General features: G+C 34.0%; 4 protein-coding genes across 4 annotated transcripts, besides 5 other annotated features; 3 read left to right on the top strand and 1 right to left on the bottom strand.

Moving 5' to 3' along the window:
• Positions 1–1,023: part of a repeat region (Identified by RepeatMasker using a combination of RepBase library and repeat library created with RepeatScout) that runs on past the window's edge.
• A 50-nt stretch (positions 1,024–1,073) lies between these two features.
• Positions 1,074–1,588: a repeat region (Identified by RepeatMasker using a combination of RepBase library and repeat library created with RepeatScout).
• Positions 1,589–1,716: 128 nt separating this feature from the next.
• Positions 1,717–2,319: a repeat region (Identified by RepeatMasker using a combination of RepBase library and repeat library created with RepeatScout).
• Positions 2,320–4,268: 1,949 nt separating this feature from the next.
• Positions 4,269–6,148: a repeat region (Identified by RepeatMasker using a combination of RepBase library and repeat library created with RepeatScout).
• A 1,551-nt stretch (positions 6,149–7,699) lies between these two features.
• Positions 7,700–8,368: a repeat region (Identified by RepeatMasker using a combination of RepBase library and repeat library created with RepeatScout).
• A 508-nt stretch (positions 8,369–8,876) lies between these two features.
• UA08_02672 (hypothetical protein) lies at positions 8,877–10,808 on the bottom strand (the record flags this gene model as incomplete). The annotated part of the gene is made up of 3 exons (XM_020264740.1): positions 8,877–9,766; positions 9,891–10,232; positions 10,316–10,808. The coding sequence occupies 3 exons, from the start codon at positions 10,806–10,808 to the stop codon at positions 8,877–8,879; spliced, it is 1,725 nt and encodes a 574-aa protein (XP_020122557.1).
• A 1,320-nt stretch (positions 10,809–12,128) lies between these two features.
• Positions 12,129–12,834, top strand: UA08_02673 (hypothetical protein; the record flags this gene model as incomplete). Its single annotated transcript, XM_020264741.1, has 3 exons — positions 12,129–12,353; positions 12,419–12,634; positions 12,688–12,834. The coding sequence occupies 3 exons, from the start codon at positions 12,129–12,131 to the stop codon at positions 12,832–12,834; spliced, it is 588 nt and encodes a 195-aa protein (XP_020122560.1).
• Positions 12,835–13,364: 530 nt separating this feature from the next.
• UA08_02674 (hypothetical protein) lies at positions 13,365–16,813 on the top strand (the record flags this gene model as incomplete). Its single annotated transcript, XM_020264742.1, has 7 exons — positions 13,365–13,381; positions 13,453–14,988; positions 15,040–15,165; positions 15,674–15,711; positions 15,920–16,110; positions 16,166–16,433; positions 16,491–16,813. The coding sequence occupies 7 exons, from the start codon at positions 13,365–13,367 to the stop codon at positions 16,811–16,813; spliced, it is 2,499 nt and encodes an 832-aa protein (XP_020122559.1).
• Positions 16,814–18,097: 1,284 nt separating this feature from the next.
• Positions 18,098–19,689, top strand: UA08_02675 (hypothetical protein; the record flags this gene model as incomplete). The annotated part of the gene is made up of 2 exons (XM_020264743.1): positions 18,098–18,895; positions 18,964–19,689. 2 exons carry the CDS (start codon positions 18,098–18,100, stop codon positions 19,687–19,689), a joined length of 1,524 nt encoding a protein of 507 aa, XP_020122554.1.
• Positions 19,690–21,064: the final 1,375 nt, after the last annotated feature.

A 21,064-nucleotide genomic window follows, 5' to 3' on the forward strand; every position in this document is an offset into this window, starting at 1 on the left:
TATTAAATAAAATATTAAATATCTAAATAAAATATATATATAATATTAATATATAGTAATTTATTAAAAGATATTAAATAGATAGAAATAAGAATAAAATAATATTATAATAAAAAGTATAAGAATATACTAATAAAAAAAACCTTATAAATAATAATTATAAATTTTAGCTAACTAGTAAAAATATAAATATATTTGACGTTTTATATATTATTAGAATTAATAAATAAGGATAAAATAATAAAGAATAAAGAATATAAAGTTTAAAAAAATATTATAATATAAATTAGAAAAGAAATAAATCTATCTTATAAAATAAAAAGAATATATAGACTTAAGAAAAAATATATAAGAATTTATTAAATATTTAAATTATTTTAAGATTTAAAAATAAAAATATAATTAAAAAAATAAGAAATTTGAAGTTAATATTAAAAATAAGTTTATTATTTTATAAAATAAATATAATAATAAAAAGCTCTTTAATCTTTTATTATTTTTTTGTTTAATTTTTTTTTTTTACTTTTCTAATTTTTCTAATTTTCTAATATCTATTTAAAATTTCTTTTATTTTTAGAATTAAAAAAATAAAATTATAAAAGTTAATTTTTCAAGCCTTTTTCTTATCTATTTTAATTTTATCTTAAATAATAATTAAGTATTTTTGAAAAGATTCTAAAATTTATTTTAATATAATAATTATCTATATAATAAATATAATTACTATAATAAAAAAACCTTTAAACTTAATATAAATATAATTGAAATAACAATAATAATTATATAAAAATAAAAAAGATAATCTTAAACTTAATCTTATTAAAATTATTATTTTTAATAATTTTATTTTATCACAAAAATATAGTTAATATAAAACTACAAAATTATATATATATATTGTAGAAAAATTAGAAATTAAGATTAATTATTTATACTTTAGAAAATATAAATTATTTATTAAGCTATTAAAATACTAGCTTTTAAAGAAAAAAATTATCAGAGAATTAAAAAATTATGGCTAATTAATAAATACTTTCTATAAAATAAAATATATATTATATTATAGATATTAGAATAAATTAATAAATAATAATTATTATAATAAGCTAAAGATATTTAAAGGATTTTAAAGATAAATTAAAAAAATATTAAATAAGAAGTATTAAATAAAGTAAATATTTAAGTAATATATATATAATTAAAGTATAATAACCTATTAAAAAATATTAAATAGATAGAAATAAGAATAAAGAAATATTATATTATAATAAAAAGTGTAAGAATATACTAATATTTAAAAAAAGAAAGTTTATTTTTTATAATAAATACTAAAATTAAAGAATTTTAATATTAAAAATATAAGATTAAGTGATAAATTTAGTATAATTAACATTAGATTATTCACTATTAAAAAAAAAAAACTTATAAATAATAATTATAAACTCTAATTACTAGCAAGAATATAAATATATCTAATATTCTATATCTTATTATTAAATTTAATAGATAAATTTAATAAATAAAAATAAAGTAATAGATAATAAAGAATATAAAATTAAAAAAATACTATAGTATAAATGTCAGAGAATTAGAAAGTTACAATTAATCAATAAATATTATCTATAGAATAATTAGCAAATAATTGTTGTTATAATAAGCTAAGAATATTATAATAGAACTATATTAAGATAGGACTAGTAGCTATATATATATTATAATTATTAGAGCTATTATTAGTAGCTGGTAATAATAAATATAATTAGACTTATTAGAGCTGAATATATAAAAAAAATTATAATAACTATAATAAAGAATAACTATATAAGAATGCTTATTTATTATATATTTAATTTTTTTCTATTATTTTAAATTTATTAAGATAACTTAAATATATAATATTTTATTAATTAAGATATTTAAATTTTATTCTTATTACTTTTTGTTTTTTTATGATCTTTTAATCTTAAAAATCTATTAACTTTATTTATTAATAGCTATTCTAACTATATTTAATAGTAATCTAATTAAAGTTTTTAATAATTCAAGACCCTTAGTTAAAAGAGAAGTTTTAAAAGTAAGTAATAATAATTAATAATTGTAATATTAAATAGATATAAGAAAGAATAAAATAATAGATTATTAAGCTAGAATAGTAATAGAAAAGATAAATTATTTAACTATAAATAAATACTATATTATAAGAAGTTAAGATTAGAAATATTACTCTATTTGAAAACAAATATAGAATCTTTAAAATATATCTTATATAGATACTATTATACTTTATAAATAATAGTAAATAACTTATAAGTAAACCTAATAACCGGCCCCTACTTAGTCATCCGGGACCGCGTTAATAACGCGGCCCCGACAGCTCAACGGCCAGGCGGCTTTAATATCTAATTTTTTTTGCTATTAATCAGCGCACTTTAAAGCTTTATTTCTTATTACTAAAATATTAAAAAATTATTATGAGATAGAGGAAAGAATTATAAGAGTTATAGAATTAATTTCTAATTAAGAGATATTAAATTTATCTATATTAACTTATAAATTTAATATTCTTTAAAAACAGTTATTAAATTGCTATTATAATAGAAATTTATATTCTATATACACATTAATAAATCTATAATTATTAAAATCTTAGGATATTATATTTTATTAATATATTAATACTTTTAAAAAAGTAAAGATTTTTTTTTATTATAATATAATGCTTAATGCTACTAATTTAATTTTATATAAAAATCAGTCTAAGATCTCTCTATTAGGTGAATACTAGCTTAAAAGATTCTTTCTATATTATCTAAAATACTATATATGTTGTGCTAAAGTATTAAATATTAAAAAAAAATAATCATATAATTTTAAAACTATTTAGAATTAGTATAATTATCTTAAAAAGAAGATTACTAAATATAAAATTCTATTAGAAGATATTTATAATTTTAATAAGATAGGCTTTTAAATTAGCATAAAAAAAATCAATATATTATTACTTATAAGGTTAAAAAGAAGATCTTTATGCTAATTAATATAAATCAAGAATATATAAATATTATTAAAGGCATAAATACTTCTAAATTTGTCATTTTATTATTTATTATTATTATTAAAAAAAATATTATATAAGGCTAATTTAATATAACTAGTTATAATTAAAATATTGCTATTAAAATAAGTAATTTAGGCTATATTATTAATAAACTAGCTTTTTAATAAATTTAATACTTTTATCAATAAATATTTTAAAAATAAAGAGTTAATATTAATTATTACTTTATAATAAGTATAGATTTTATATTATATAAAAATTTATAGATTTCTATAAGAAATAGAAAATTATTATATTTTTTTATTATCTTATACTAGTCATTTTATGCAGTCTTTTAATGTTAATATTTTTTATACTTTTAAGTACTGATATAGTAAAGCTATTTTTGCTATTTTATATATTAATATTAGTAAATTTATTAAGATTAAATTCCTTGCTGCTTTATAAATAATTTAAAAGAAAATCTTTAAATTATAAATAATCTAATATAGATTTAGACTTATTAAAATTATATTATTTAAACTAGCTATTATTCTTAATAATATAATTAAATTTAGATTTCTAGCAACACCTTTATCACTATTATTATTAGAATTAGATTTTTTAAGTAATAATATATCTAAAATAGCTTAAAAATTTAAAGTATTTTAATAATAGATTCTTAACTCTCTAGATATCTTAAATTTAGAAGAAAAAGTATATAAATTAGTCTATAAAGTAATCTAATAAGCTTATTATCTTTATAAAATTAAATGTAAGTTATAAGATATAAAAAAATATTAACTTTAATATAAATTATATACTAGATTTTCTTACAAACTATTAATTAAAAAAGAAGTTATATATATAGCAGATCTTATAAAAATAAAGTAAATTATTAAAAATTATAATAAGAAGAAATTCTATATTAAATTTAAGAAGATTTATAATTTTAAAGTTATATTAGAGTTTATAATAGTATGCTTAGTTTAAGAGATTATTCTAAAAAATTCTAGAGGTTATAAAAAATCTAGAAAATTATTATAATACTTAATTATTAAATAATATATATTTTTTATACTTTTTTTAAAGCTTTTAAATGCGTTGATTAGTAGTAAAAAAAATTAGATGTTATAAGACCATCTGGCCGTTGAGCTGTTGGGGTCGTGCGTATAGCGTGACCCCAACTGACTAGTAGGGGTCGGTTAGAGTATTAGTAATTAAATTAACTATGTAATCGGACACCGAGCCGGCACTGACATCGAGCCGGCACTTCCGCCCGAGAACGCGCTCTATATTGATTTCAAACCTCAATTTCTAAACCAAAACAATAATTATATACAAAAAATTAATTATTAGTATGATTAGGGCATTGAGGCCTTCTATGCTTAAGAATATTATACTTACTACACCGAAATTGGCGGCATATGAGTGCTTGCAAGGCTGGTAGCTCAGGCTTAGCCAGAGCAGTGGTAATACTTTAAGATGCCTTAATCTGACTTTGTATAAATGTTTAAGCTTCTTCTCTAGTAATTTCTTACTCATGAGATATTTGCTTTTTAGATTATCTGCGTTTTTGCTTCTCTTTCTCATATATAGTCTATAAATCATAGACTTCTTTCTCTAGAAGCATGAGGCTATTTATAGTCATCTTATACGCTTTAGATATCTGGTTAATCACCTTATTAATTAAATCTAATAGACTTCCTATATACTAATTTATACACTTCTTAATAATACTTAATTAGCGCTTAAATTAATATAGATTTTAAGATATTTGCAAATAAAATAATTAAGTATTACTTAATCAACTTAAAGGAGGGATAGAAGTCTTAAACTAGATAATAAGCTATTAATAGACTTAATCTAGATTATATAATATTAATCTAGTTACTATAAAACCATTCTAAATAGTCTTAATTTTATATACTATTATATAGATCTCTGAAAATATAGTAAGAAAGTTGATTTTATTAATATAATTAAATCTAAGCCTTATCTACTATTTAATAAGCTATTTATATTTCTACTTTATAATTATAAAATAGCTAACATTAAGAAGCTATAAGAGATAAGAGGAATATAAAGGCATACAGACTAGAATAATATTATTCTTAATATATATATAGTTAAATTCTATAATTAAATAGCTTTTATAGCTATTAAGAATCAGTATTTAATATTATCCTATTATATAGCTATTTATATAAGAAATAAAATGATTTTAAAGCTAATTTATGCTAATCTTATTAATTATCTATTTATTATTACTAATATTAATTTTCTAATTAATTAGAAGAGTCTTAAACTAGTTTTCTTAAGAATATTTTATTATTTTAAAAATTATATATAAAGATAAAGCTTATCTAGTGAAATTGACTATTTTAATTACAGTTATCTATTCTTAATTACTAGACTATAATAGATATAATCTACTATATTGATTATTTCTAGTAATAATCTTTATAGTTATATAAAGTCTTATAATAAAGCTAGTCTTTTAAAAATTATAAATATCTTCTAGTAAAATATTATATTCTAATATAGCTTTTTATATATAGTCAAAATATTCTTAAATTATCTTCAGATCTTTGCATTTAGTATATTTATAATTATATTTTTAAAAAAATCATAATTTAAGCTCTAAGTAATATTAAATAAATTAATATATTTATCTCTTACTAATCTCTTGATTACTATATTAAAAAAGTAAAATATTAGCCATATCTTATATTATAGATGGTTAAGGAGATAATTCTTATTTATCTAGATTCAATATTTATTTAATAAGCGAATCCTTTTCAAATTCAGTTAATTTATAACTATTAGCGCGTGTTTAAAACCTTTATTAAGTGCTTTTTAGTTAATCTTATAGAATTGTTTAAGAAATATTATAAATCTTTACTGCTTATCTAATATTAGGAATTTTTTTATTCTATAAATTAGAAATAACTAGTAAAATTTAGCTTTCTTGTTCCTGAGAACTTTTATGATTTTTATTGCGAATTGGTGGCATATTGACGCGTTGAAATATATGGAATTGTTATGGAACGCGTTCTCGGGCGGAAGTGCCAGCTCGATGTCAGTGCCGGTCGGTGTCCGATTACGTTAAGAAATAGTTATAAAAAAATTCTCAAAATAGTTGATAAAATCAGATATATTTAATAATAGATTTTAATAAGCGAATATATTTTAAAGTAAAAAATAAATATTAAGAGGATTATTTTAAAATAATTAAAGATTTAGAGATTAATTTTATAAAAAATAAAAAGATATTGAAAATCAAATTTTAATAATAAATTTATAATTATATGTATATTTTAAGAAATAATAAAAAAGAGAGATTTTAGAATGGATTTAAATACACTTAATATAAAGATAAACTAAAGATTAAGATAAAAGGTATATATAATTAAATATAATATTATTTAAGGAAAAAAAATATAAATTAAAAAAAATAAAACTTATTTTAATTATAAAAAACTAGATTATTTCATAAGTATTTAAAATTAAAAAAGAATTAAAAACTAGCTATTTTAAGAAAATAGATTATAATAATAATTCTATTAATTAAGATTAATACTAATAAAGCTAATAAAATAATTAATAATAAAATTGATTTTAATAACTAAAATAATTAAAGATAAAAAAGAATAATCAAAATAGATAATAAATTAAATGAATTAAAATACTTTAAAATAACTAAAAAGAATATAATAAATAAAATTATACTATTTTATCTATAAAAATAAAAAAATTAAAACTATACAAGATATATTAAATATTAAACTTAAAGTTTTAAGATTTTAAAAAAATATATTAATATTAAAAAAAAGTATATATAATTGTTAATATTATTAATAGTATACTTAGTTTTATTTATATTAAAAAAATAATAAACTTATAATTATGTATAGTATTATAATTAAGAATATCTATTTTTTATCTTTAATAATAGTATATAAAATAAAATAAGAAATAATTTATTAAATTTAATATTATAAATATCTATAATTATCTATAAATTAAAAGAAAAAAAAAAGAAAAAATAATATAAATAAAATATCGATATAAATATTTTATTATACTGATTAAATTAACTAATATACTAGTAATATTTTAATAATATATTAACTTAATAATTACTAAATATCTATATAAGTTTATTACTATATATTTTAATAATATTATGATATTCTTAAATAATATAAAAGACTATATTAAATATATTAAACTTTTATTAAGAAGATTAAAGACAAATAAAATTAAAATATAAATTCTATATAAAAGATTAATTTTTTAAGGTATAAAATTATATAAGAATTTAAATAAATAAGAAAAAAGTATAAATAATAAAAGACTAATTTATACTAAAAAATATTAAAGGATATATAAATATTATAATATTAATATTTAAATTATTTACAAAAGATATCCAGTATAGATAAAAAGAAGAATAAAAGTATTTAAAAAATAAAATATTATTATATAATTATATTTATACTAGTATAGTCTGATAATAATAAATTAATTATATTACAGATATTACAAAATATATTTAAAAAGAAATAAAGTTTTTAAATTATTATAAATTATAAAATCTAATCTATTTTTTATTGAAATTTAATAAGAAAATAAGTAAAATAATTAAAAATATTATTATAATACTAGTTTAGAATTAAATATTATAAAGAAAAGAAATAATAAAAAATTAGATATATTTAATAAATAATTGGATTATAAAGAAATATAAATACTAGTTTTAGTATTATTTAAAAAAATATATAAAAAATTAAAATATAATCTATAAATTATAATATTAATAATAATAATAATAGAATTTAATATATATATATAAATATAAGATATTCTAATAAAAGAAATAATTATAAATAAAATTATTTAAGATATATTAAATAATATATAGAATAGAAATAAATATAATAAAAAAAATAATTACTAATAAAATAAGACTAGTATTTTAGTATAATTTAATTTATATTAAAAAATATTAAAGAATAAATTATTAAAATATATTGTAATAAATTAATAGCTAGATATCCAAAAATTATTAATATCTTGAAAAAAATATTAAGAAATTATTATTAATTAAATATATATAAAGTAATCTAAAATTATATTAAAGAATATAATATACATTTAAAAAAATAAGATTATAAGATATAAATTATATAAATACAATTACTATAAACACTAGAATATTTATAGTAATAGATAATAATAAATCTTATTATAAAATTATCTAAGTTAAAAAAATATAATTAAATATTAATAATAATTAATAAGTAAAATAATATTTTTAATTTTAATTTCTTATAATATAATACTTATTTATAATTATATAGTGTTTAAAAGCTTTAAAATGGTTTTCTAGTAAATTGAAAAAATCAGGCGGCAGATGATAATGATCAGCTACAGTTCACTGTCTGTTGAGATAATTCCCGACTACATTTGTTTCTAACCCTCAAAAGGATGATACCTCACATCATGTTACGACAACTCCAAACCGAGAGCTAGCAATATTCCCAGCGCTATTTCTTTTGAGTCTGCCAATGTCGTGGAAGGCGTTGAAGTAGCGTTTTCTGAATTATCCTGACCCTCAAAACGGGCGGTGGACTGGATACCGTCCACACATCCAAGCGAACCCCATGTTGCATTCACCGCCAGCGCCCATGCCATTGCAGGATTATACAGTGTCTCCGCTGTGTACCATATATGGCAATTAGCGGGCTCATACAGATACTGCGTCGGAGTCTGCTTGTTATATTCCGTAAATGTATTGAGATAGTTGACGGCTCCAGCGGTGGGGAATGGGAAGTCAGTTAGCGGGATGGGGTTGACCGTAGAAACGGCTGATATTGTCACTTGACAAGATAGGATTGCCAGAAATAGAGCTATTAAGTAGGTACATGGCTTCCTGTGCTGCGTTGTCAATAGTTGACAGGAGTTGCACTTCTGAGCCCTTGATGCCGCCCAACGCCTGCATAGGTCCAGAGATAGGACGGCCACCGACGGCTACTGTTTTGACGCCTTTGGAGACCATGTGGTCGGCGAAGATGGTGCAGGTTGATGAGCAGCGGCCATCTAAGAGGATTACGATGTCTTCGGGCGCAAATGGGGAAGTGGTAGCGTTTAGCACACCACCTCGACCGTCGGTATTGACGGGATCGTCGCTTAGATCGGTTGTTGCAAAGTCAAACTCAGCGAACAAAGCGGATGAGGGGATCCCACCGATGTTATAGGGTCCAAACACATTCTGCCAGTCCTCGAAGCTGGATTGATCGGGTTTGACTGCATCAACAAGACCACTTAAGCCGCTATTATACCCTATCTCTTGGACGGTACTGTTGCCGCTGTTGAATATTGTTCCCATAAAATCTATGGCTTCGTGGGAACGGAATCGAGTGGAAGAGAATAGTGTTTCGTTGGGGAAGAAAATGCTATAGAGACCATAACCAGAAAGGACTACACCGCCGCCATTGTTCTGCAAGTCGATGACGATCTTCTTTTTGCCGTCTATTTGGGATGCATTCTGAACAAAATATTCGGCAATAGCGACGAACTCCTCCGCACTGTTGTCGTAGCCATCGGTCTCAAATGTAGGGACAGTGAGGATAGCTACATCTTCGAGACCGGGGATATCAGGATAGTATCCGGCAATGATATTGTGGGACTCTCGTATTACAGGCGTGGGATAAAGAGTGGGAGCTGGGGTGGAGGAAGAAGTTGAGTTAGTCGTTGTTGATTGGCGTTTCTGACGAAATTTTCTTAGCTCTGCTGGATGTTGATAATGATGATGATGCTGTCTGCTGGTTGATTAGGGTTTGGTTACAATGGCCGTTATACAAGTCATTGGCATCACCGAATGAAACCGAGTCCAGAGATGCCATAAGTTCAGCCATAACGGGGTACGAGATAGACGACCCATTGACGAATGTCACGTTGTAAGACTCAATTCCGCGCCAAACAGTGTCTCTAGAGAATAAACCATAGAGATCATTTCCTTGACCATCGACAAGGAGATTCAGAACCATGTTGTTAAAGCGGGCATCGGGGTCTTGAAAGTTTTGATAATTGGACTGAGCTTCGATAGCGGAAACAACACCAACGCCATTGATGGAGTGAACTGGTGAGACATTGGTGTTATATCCTTGACTCGGCATTCCAGCATCAGCTATTCAGAGACAAGGATTATAAGTAAATTGACTCGAAAGAAGGGGTGGAATGCCCGCCTTATCTTCATGAAATTGAGCTTACCCGTAACATATATCTCTGGCATAGCGATACCATTCGATGAGATAGCACTCAGGCTCAAAGATGAGTAAAATGAGAATGCCGACAACGAGCATAGTTCATCGAAGTACAAGTGCCCGTCGTTTGCTGATGAAATCAAATCAGACACGTCGGCATCAAACTGGTATTGAGATGTATAGCCCCCGCGAGAGGCACGCGACTGGATACTTTCCAGACCACCTAACAAGTCGACTTTGTTCGACAGATAAGATGATGGCGGTTTCGCGAGCATCTCAAGGTCAGATTGGAATTGCAAGTACTTGCTGTACTCGGTGATCCATGTCACGGCGGCATTACTCTCAAATGGCATGCTCATTAGACATGCATATGCAACGCTTCCTGCCACGCTTGTTTCGCCGGATTCGGTGTAAAGATCGTTGATTATGGCGCATGGCGATGCAGTTGTGGCGGCCGCGATAGTGCCCATAGCAAGAAGAGGGAGGAGTTTCTTTGCCATTGTTTGAGAATGTTGTGGTAGAACTGGCGAGCCAGAGAAGATAGAAGCTGTATGATCAAACTTGTCAATATGTATATACATACAACCAATTCGAGGAGAAATTTAGATTATCTAGTTATCCATGTGCTATGCAAATTATGACAAGCCACCGGATTTTCCTTAAAATAGGTGGCTTTGTACGGAGTGTTTTATACAGAGAACAAACAAGAAGTTAGTGAGGAGGCTTAGATTAGTTGTGGGCTCGCAACTAGGATGGACTGAAGCCTCACGGAGTATACTGGTGATGCTCCGACGCAGCTCCGTTGTCTTCTCCACCCGCTGAAGTGTAGCTGAGGCTTGGACCAACTCTATTAAGTAAAAAATTGCTAGCGCGTGGCTCATTGTGTTTATCTCTCTCAACTGCGCAAGATTGTTAGGGCTACGGCTGGAGTAGCGAGCCCCGCTATGCTATCTAGTATATATATAGGGCTACCATGCTAACTTTGCTAGGAAGTAAAACCAGTCTGTCCTTCGTACACCCAAGCAAAAATAAAATTGTATGAATTGAACCACGGAGTTAGATACCATGTACAAGTCCGTTGGTTAGGTTAGGTGACATGTCATTCACCCAGTGATTCCGCAATACCCGTTTAAATTGATACAGGATTGGAAACACTCAGTTGCAATCATAACTGACCAGTCCCAGTGAAGTGGCGAATCGTGTGCTATATAATCCCATGCCCTGCTTACAGAGGAAGATAGGTCTGTGGAGTGGTGAATCGTAAATCATAGACCTCATCGATGTATAGAGTAATATGTGCCTAAGGCTATTACTCAAGAGCACAGCTGAACGTCTGTTGGGGTGGCCAAACGAGACTGCCCTATAGCATGTTTAGGCCGAAGCCTCGTAGATTTAGATTTCTAAATCCGGAAATTGTGGCGTGGAAAACAGTATATGCTACCTACTATCTATCATTGCGGAGCCAACATCAAGTCGATGTCAGCGCGAGCGCCAGTTCGTTTCTTTGGCTTTTGATGTTAAAAATTGTATATATAACTACTAACTAGTAACCTTCGCTCAAGTTCAAAACTAGCCCAAATACATATCGACAAATTGACCTCCACCCTCCCGGCTGTTTTGCTCGCTCTCTCCTATTCCCCTTCACCACTCCATCAGCTGTCAATAACCTCACCGTACAAAGTACCATTTTAACCGCCCTCGAAGAAGTTGACGAAGACCACAGAATTCGCAATTTTTACAATATCGGATTATGGAGCTACTGCACAGGTAATAAGACTAATGGGAGTTTCATTGTCGACTACTGCACGTCACCCAAGGCTATGTTCTGGTTTGATCCAGAAGTCGTCTGGGGCCTCAACGGAACCGGTGCTGATGCCCTCTTCTCGAATGGATTGAAAAAAGCCTTTAATTCATACCACACGGCATCTAAGTGGATGTGTATCGCTTACATTATTGCATTATTGTCTACTGGCGTGGAGTTGCTGGTTGGTATTTCTGCAATTTTCAGTCGCTTGGGAAGCTTTGCCACCAGCTGTGTAGCCGGCGTAAGTCCTACTCTCTCTACCTTTAAAAAAAAAAAAAAAACCCTAAGCGCAGTCTATATAATCAGGTGTCGACCTTCTTCACGATAGCAGCCGCCATCACATCCACAACCCTCTTTGCCACATTGGATATTACTCTGGACTCAGCCACAAAAGAATATCAAATCCGGTCCACTCTGGGCACTCGAATGTTGGCCGTCACATGGATAGCCGTTGCATTTCGATTGCCGGTGGCATCCTCTGGGGGGTTAGCTCGTGCTGCGTCCCCAGTCAATCGTCCGGCAGTAGGGATGCGAGCAAATACCCTCTGGGAAAGACGCCTTTTATGTATGAGCAGGTTCCAACTCCATACCTGGGAGCAGGCGGTACGCACCCAGAGGGGACTGCATACCAAGCTCCTCTTCTGTCTCGTCAGGCTGGGCCGCAAATTACTTCCAGCACTTATGAGCCTTTCCGGCACACTGGATTGGAGGATGGCGCTTAAGCTATGATTATACGATGCGGAGAAACGTGGAATTGATTTGACCGTATGTCGTGATATATATGGATACTTATGCACTTTCTACCTGCAATTTAATCAATCTGTTGCAGGCATGGAAATAATAACACGAGAGGAATGCAAACGAAAAGCAAATAAGAAAATCGAACCCTAGTATGAAAGACTGTCAACACAGTAGTATCCTGAAAAATATACTAAACTAAATGAATTAGATACAATTAGTTTATTGCTAAGTTCATATTTTGAATACTGGGGACGGCTAGTGTCGCTGCTGTATTGTCTTCGCATACATAGCCAACTAGTAGCAAGTTTAACTCTTACAGCTTCTTTCTTTTTATCTGATTGTAGTGAATTTCGCTCTATAATAAATGGAGAACTAAGAACGGAATTCATGCAAGCTTTAATTAAGTGGGGAACTGCATAAATGGCGGTGACGTAATGCCGTACATAATTCAAAACTCGATCCAAAAGCTTCACGTTTGGGTTTGCTTGTTAGCGTCATTGCTATCTTCAAAATGTCTCTAGTCGCGGAGTAAGTTCTTTTACTTGGCTCGTCTCTGTTATGTATCTAACGAAAATCAAGGCTAATGCGCACTCTCACAGGATTATATCCCGATTGGACCTCAACATTGACAAAAGTTACGCCCAGTTTTCTCAAGGTATTAACCTTGAAGGGCCAAACAAAGAACCTTTCAATGTCGAGAGCGACATACGGAATATTCAGCCCACAGCACGAGCATTGTCAGTTGAAAATAGGGGTCTGCTTACACGCCACAAACTATTACATGTCTTGAAAAATGCCCAGGTCGACAAGCAGTTTTATTCGAAATCGGAGGGAGAACATACTCACGAGCACACCTGGTTCATAGCTGCCAAAGTCACTACGCAAACCCTGGGGGTTGTCCTCAACCTGCTACTCGAACAATCCTCCCGACTTGGTGCTGAGATAGCATACTGGGACGATGTTCTAGGATCAAGCTTATACACCGGACATTATATCTTGCAGACAGCGCCATCAAGAATATTTTTCTGGGCCTCTAATACGTTTTCAACTCTGAAGGCAGCTTCAACACAGGAAAACCTGACGTCTCTCAAGGACATTGCAAGAAACTGGCGGTCTTTTTATCGGATTGTACAACGCAATGTTCAAAAAGGCCTTTCTATACACCGCAGTAACGCCCTTTTATCACCGTTTTCCCGTTCTAGGACGAATATTAGACAAAAACAGCAATATTTAAAGTCACAGAAAAATCTGTATGCAAGCGCAGTTGGTATTCTGCTTGAAGAATGTTTCACATTTGCAAGCGATGAGCAAGCAATTGACAAACTTGTCATGTCGCATCCCGAATGGTGTCATGGTATCTGCAAAATTGTATTGCTGATGGAAACTCTGCTTCAAAGCCTCTCGGAACCTCTGGCCTCGTCAAAGGATTTTGAAGATGGCATCTTCCACGCTGTTGGCAACCAGATTCATGAAAAACATCCCCAGTCCCTTGAAGAGTCCTCTCCTGATGTAGCCGATGTTGTGGACCGTTTGATTTTCGTGTTACAGTTCCGAATCCCAGACAATGCTGCCTATAACAATACCATCATCCATCAACATGGTCGCCCATCTATCTTTGCTCGTTACTGGTTCCCAGCCACGGTTACATTGATGTCACTAACCACTTCGCTTCGCATCCTCACAAACCGTAAAGCAGAACTTATGACATGGCTTTCCGAATTCGGGTCCACCGTTATTGACTTCTGGGGGAATTGGGTCTTGCAACCTTTACAAAAACTCATTGGGACCATAAGACACGATGAGCAAAGCGAAATTGCAATCATGAGCAGGAAAAGCTTAGAAGCCGATTGGCAAAGCCTGGAAAGGATGGTGGTTGATTTTGTATCCGACCGTAGCTCACAAACGAGTGGGAATTTGCAGGACAACATCAATACCATCACCACACAGGTCAGAGAAGGTGATCTTACTCCTGTTTTGAAGGCGTACGAAAGAGACCTACGTAAACCCTTTATCGGGACTGTACGCGGTGATCTTGTCCGCGCCCTTCTCATCCAAATACAAAAGACCAAAGTCGACGTGGAAGTAGCGATTGGAGGCATTGATGCCTTGCTTAAAAGCCAGGAGCTTGTTTTTGGGTTGGTCATTCTCTATCTGCATATGTCATGCAGGATGCTAATTTCATTCAGTTTTATCGGCTTGACTCCAGGGTTGCTTGTAGCCTACGGGAGCGTTCGGTGGATTGCCAGTCTCTTCGATTCCAGAAGGGGCTTCAGGGCAGGGATTGAGAAGCAACAATTCAGACGTGCTTTGCGGTATGTTGAAGAACTCCACTTTCATTTACCCGACTATGTGCTGAGTTAGGGGTTTTTTGCAAAGGAATATCGATCGCATACTTATGGCATACTCGTCGACCCCCGGCAGCATCTTATCCTATAAAGATTATGGACTGTGCATCTACGAAGCTAATATTTTGAAACAAAGAGCACGGTATACATTACCAAGATCAGTTCTGCCTATGTTCCAACAGGATTTGACCGATCTTACGGATATGGGCCACGGCGTTGGCAGACAACGAAGCGTGGTCCATCGCATTCAGTGGATGTATTCCAAGTGGATTTGAGAATTACCCACGGGTTTGAATCTCGCGTGTTAAGGGACGAGAGTATACGTAGGAGAAAAGAGACAGGCGTCACAGATATACCAGTGTATTATCAATAGGGCATCTTCCAAAGAAGACTTGCTTGATAAGAATTGAATACGGGCGAGGCCAAGATCGCGATATATACCACGACGCCAGGTTGGCAGACATTTTTTCCTTAGCATAGTGATTCAGCAGGCCCTACGACTCTCGGTCGCGAGTAAGTGAAGATGAGTACGTGTTTGTAGAAATTTGTCTCTCGTAGGATATTTTGCAGCGCTGGCGGAACGGAAGAATGCTCGGCGTCTGATTGGGCCATCCGCCGCCAGCCGTCTAAGCTCGTTTGGTCGTCGTGCGAACTCCGAAACGCTGAACTGAAGGAGAGCAAGCACCAGCATATCTGCGTTCCTTGAAACCAGACATATCAGCATATACCCCCCCACTCCACACCCCCTTCGAGGGCGTTTATCTCACCGGAATTTCCACGGGCCCTAGCAGCGCTTGTTCTGCATTGCAACAGCAGGTCCAGCGGGACTTATCAGTTGCACGTATCGTATCGGAGGAGGTGACATCAACGCCTCTCGCAATCATGGCTGGCACAAGGAACTATGACTTTCTAGTACGTATACAATTGCATGTGCGCTAATATTCTTCTCTTACGTGCTCTGCTACAGATCAAATTATTACTCATTGGAGACTCCGGTGTAGGCAAATCGTGCTGCCTACTCCGCTTCAGCGAGGACTCCTTCACCCCGTCCTTTATCACCACCATTGGAATCGACTTCAAAATCCGTACCATCGAATTAGACGGCAAGCGTGTGAAGCTGCAAATATGGGATACCGCTGGACAGGAGCGATTCAGAACAATCACCACCGCCTACTACCGAGGTGCGATGGGAATCCTTCTGGTTTATGATGTCACAGACGAACGATCCTTTAATAGTGAGTAGCGCGGGCAGCTGAGATTGCACCTATGTACACGTCACTGACAGCCCCTAGACATCAGGACCTGGTTCTCGAATGTCGAGCAACATGCCAGCGAAGGCGTCCATAAAATTCTTATCGGCAACAAATGTGACTGGGAGGAAAAGCGAGCGGTATCGACCGAACAAGGACAGAAACTTGCCGACGAACTCGGCATCCCCTTTCTCGAGGTTTCCGCCAAGAATAACATCAATGTCGACAAGGCGTTCTACAGTCTTGCATCAGAGATCAAAAAGGTCATGGATAGTACAAAATCGGAACAAGCAGGCTCTCCTGGGGTCAACATAGACCAGAATAGTGCTGGCGCAAACAGCAACCTCGGTGGAAAGTGCTGCTGAGGATTGCTCTGGGCTGAAAACCACACCCTCTTGGAACCCGTGTGGCCACTTCTTCTTTCCGTCTCTCCTTTTACCCTTGCTACATTTTCTTTTCTTCTCTTTCTGAACTGTCTGCTATAATAGAATGTGCTCTGAAGGAAGGTATGGAACCGGTTTACCCTGCTGCTTGGACTGTTTCGTCATTGTGTCTATATTTCTTGATGATTTTGCTGTCTTGTGTTGGTCATTTCATTATGCTTGTCGGATCATATTTTTAACAGCGGCCTTGTCTATCTATTTTCATGCGTCTTCAATAACACATAAAATATCTTGTACTTCTAATCTCATCTCATCGTAGTAGCAACATACTATGAAAAAGGTGCTGTAGCACGAGTGGATGCCTTTTTGATACTCATCGTTGACGTTAGCCAATTGGGTTGCCGAGATCCTTCTCCTCAACACCCCACACTACTATTTTTTTTTTTCCCAGACTTAGCTACCAGTGACCAGGAATTAGACACGCAAGTTATATTACATTCATTCAAGGTCTTTTACAGCCTCAATGTATCGCTTCCTACTCGCGCGCGTTATCCGGACCAATAGATTTGTGAGACTATGAGCGAAGCTCGCGTCTTCACATTACGGCCACTGCCAAAACCCCCGCGAAGCGACTTGCGCGATTCATTTCGCGTGTATCTCTCATCGACCTCTCTAGCATATCTCAAATTATCGCCTGGTAGTCTCTGTTCTCTTCACCTGGAGGGAGGCGCCGAAAAAACAGCAATTGCTTGGAACGCCGTCGGTGACATCAAGAATACAGTGGTTCAGGCGTCGAGCATTCTACAGGAATGCTATGGCATCAAACTTGGCGAAAAGCTTACTATCTCGAAGTTAGAGGGCCCGTTGAACGAAACAGATAGAGTACATTTAGAAGAATGTTCTCATCCAGATAAGCTATCGAAGTACGGACCGTTACCTGACTCTGAGATATCACATTGGGAGTGGGCTCTAGAATATCCACTTTTACAGTGCGGAGTACTTTCAGTCGACTTGATTTTTGAAACAGAGATAAAGGGACAATGTAGGGCTTTCAAGGTTGTTGGCATATCAACACCCAGTGCTTCAGGCCAGACGATATCTCTCTTTACTGAACGTTCGGGCCTACAAATTGGTGATGGCGTCAAAGAAACAAAGCGTCATGGTAGCCTCAAGGTTATCCAGAGCGGCCTAGGTGGGCTCTCGGGCCAGGTTCGAAGAATAAATGAAATGTTGATGGATTTTAACTTGGAAGCACTTGGTGCAAACATGCCGGGGTTTTACAGGCTAAACCGAGGTATTTTAATTCATGGCCCCAAAGGCACAGGGAAGAGTTCCTTGCTACGCCAAATTGAATTAGCCGGCTGGCGCAAGACATTTCTCATAGGGTCAAATTTGCGTTCAGGCGATGGCGAGGCAAGATTGCGCAAAATTTTCAAAGACGCCTCTCAGGCAGGGCCCAGTGTAATCCTTATCGACCAGATTGATTTTATCGCACCTAAACGAACGACTCTAGAATCCTCCTCCTTAGCGCATGCCTTATGTGAGAGCATTGACGCGTTGGGTGAGGCCAAAGTGCTTGTCGTAGCAGCAACACGCCATCCAAACGATGTCGACGACTCCCTTAGGACACCGCATCGCCTCTCGGTTGAAATCGAGGTATCAATACCGACAGCAGCCGCTAGGAAGGAAATCTTATGTGCAATACGCGAAAATTCTCCAGAGCCCAGTGATTACATTATAGACTTCATGGCAGAAAAAACACACGGATATGTTGGAGCCGACTTGTTTGCTCTCCTACAGATGACATGCCGCAAAGCGCGGGATCGATTAATGCCCGGCATTAGCTCGGAGGATAATCATGCCCCTGACACGGAGAATTTTGCGAGCGATGGCTCTACATGGTTAGTCATAAACGAGGACGATGTTATTGCAGCTATGCAAGAAGTACGTCCTACTGCGATGCGAGAGGTTTTCCTGGAAACCCCGAAAGTAAGATGGTCAGATATCGGAGGGCAGCATGTTCTCAAGAAACATCTACAGAAAATGGTTGAGCGGCCGTTAAAGGTATGCTTATCTTCGATGCAGAGAAAGAAAAAGTGGCAAGGCTTTGGCGATACTAATTTCCTTTGCAGTTTCCTGAAAGAATGCGCAGACTCAATGTGAAAAGCCGGAAAGGTATCTTGCTTTATGGCCCCCCCGGTTGCTCAAAGACGCTCATCGTGAAAGCTCTGGCTACGGAGGCTGGGCTTAATTTCCTGGCCGTCAAAGGAGCCGAGATTCTAAGCATGTATGTTGGAGAGTCAGAGCGTACTCTTCGAGAGATTTTCCAAAAAGCTCGTGCGGCTAGGCCTAGCATTCTGTTTTTCGATGAGATTGATGCTATTGCAGCAAAGCGTAGCAGCGCGAGTGGCGGCGTAAACGTCCTCACAACGCTTTTAAATGAGATGGATGGTATCGAGGAACTTAAGAATGTGCTTGTCGTGGCAGCAACTAATAAGCCCGGTGTGCTGGACCCAGCTTTAATGCGACCTGGTCGTTTGGACAATCTTGTCTACGTTGGACCGCCTGATTATGATTCTCGGAAAGAGATTTTTTCGATATGGTTAAGCAGATCAATCGTCAGTCTCGATGTGAGTGTTGATGAGCTTGCAGCAAAGACCGACGGATATTCTGGCGCAGAAATCATCAGTTTATGCGAGACTGCTGGAGAGGCAGCACTGGATGAGGAGGATGAAAAGAATGAGCCACAAGAAGTTAGGCAGGATCACTTCGAGGCTGCTTTCTCTCGAGTCAAGCGCCAATTGACGTATGATATTATCACGGAGTATGAGCAGTGGGCTGAAAAATCGGCATTCTAGCAAGACGCTGCAAGGGCTGGATAGACGACGTATACATATAGTTAGAAAGAAAAAAAAAAGGCGAAATACATCATACATTAAATGTACGACGTCGCATTTCTAATGCCTGGAAGCCTACCTGGATTATATTATTATGTATATGATTAGTTGACTATATGTTAACTACTGCACGCATTAGTTGAGCCTCGGGCGCTTGGCGCTTAAGCTGCCTTCCGCTTCGCTCGCGCTAGTTGCACGTCTCCGAGCTTGGGCCAATGCGAGCATTCCATTTCTGAGCAATCTGTCTGACCTCTCGCGTTCCAGCTGGTTTCAACGAGACCAGCCATTTCCTTCCAATTTCCATTCTTCTCTTCAATCTGAGACTCTTCCTGGCCGTCGAAAGCTCCCTAGAATTTTCAAGCATGCCAACTAGATCACCTAGCAGGTCTCCGCGACGCTCAGTGCGCCGATCAATGTCACGTTCGCGCTCACGGTCTCTCAGTAAAGACCGCAGTCCAAGCGAAACACGAAGCTATGCACGGGGGAGGTCACGAAGCCGATCCTATTCACCTGAACGTGATACTTCGCGAGGCCCTCGACGTGCCGGCCGCCGGTGGCAACGAGATCGGAGCTCTACCAGAAGCCCTACACCCCAAAGTCCTAAGCGAAGTTCGAAGGTGAGAAATTGAAATCAGGATCAACCGAAAACGAGAAGAATTCGGGAAAAGCTTTTAATAGTGATTTTACAATGGTTTTACTGACGCCTGTCTTTGGCAGATTGTTGTCGAGAAATTGACGAAGAATGTGACAGAAGGACATCTTCATGACATCTTTGGGACTTTCGGGGAAATACAGAGCATTGATCTTCCTTTGAATAGGACATGTAAGGGTCCGACTGTAAGCCGCGTGGAAATTTTGTTGCTGATATATCTTGTTTAGTCATGACGAACCGAGGCACTGCATACATTCTTTACCATGACCCTGTTGATGCTGAAGTGGCCGTCTCAAATATGCACGAAGCTCAAGTTGACGGTGCCGTACTAAAAGTTTCTATTGTATTACCTCGACGGGTGTTTTCTAGAAGTCCCCCTCCAGCTAGGCGACCAGCTGTAGGAGACACGTCATTTTCACCCAGGAGACATCCACCAAATCATGGTCGCCATTTACCAGGCCCATCGCGCATGTCGCCGCCAAGAAGGAGGTCTCCAAGACGCCATGCCAATGGCGGAGCTTCAGACAGACATGACATTTATCGCCCAAGATCATTGTCACGATCTCCATCACCGCGACGCTCTAGAGCCCGTTCATATTCAACTCGCTCCGACTCAGGCTCCCCACCAAGAAGGAGAAGTCCTGTTAGAAGGTATTCGAGACACCGCAGACGTCGTAGCCCCAG

Source organism: Talaromyces atroroseus (genome assembly GCF_001907595.1).
Source record: "Talaromyces atroroseus strain IBT 11181 chromosome Unknown scaffold_2, whole genome shotgun sequence".
Classification (NCBI taxonomy): domain Eukaryota; kingdom Fungi; phylum Ascomycota; class Eurotiomycetes; order Eurotiales; family Trichocomaceae; genus Talaromyces; species Talaromyces atroroseus.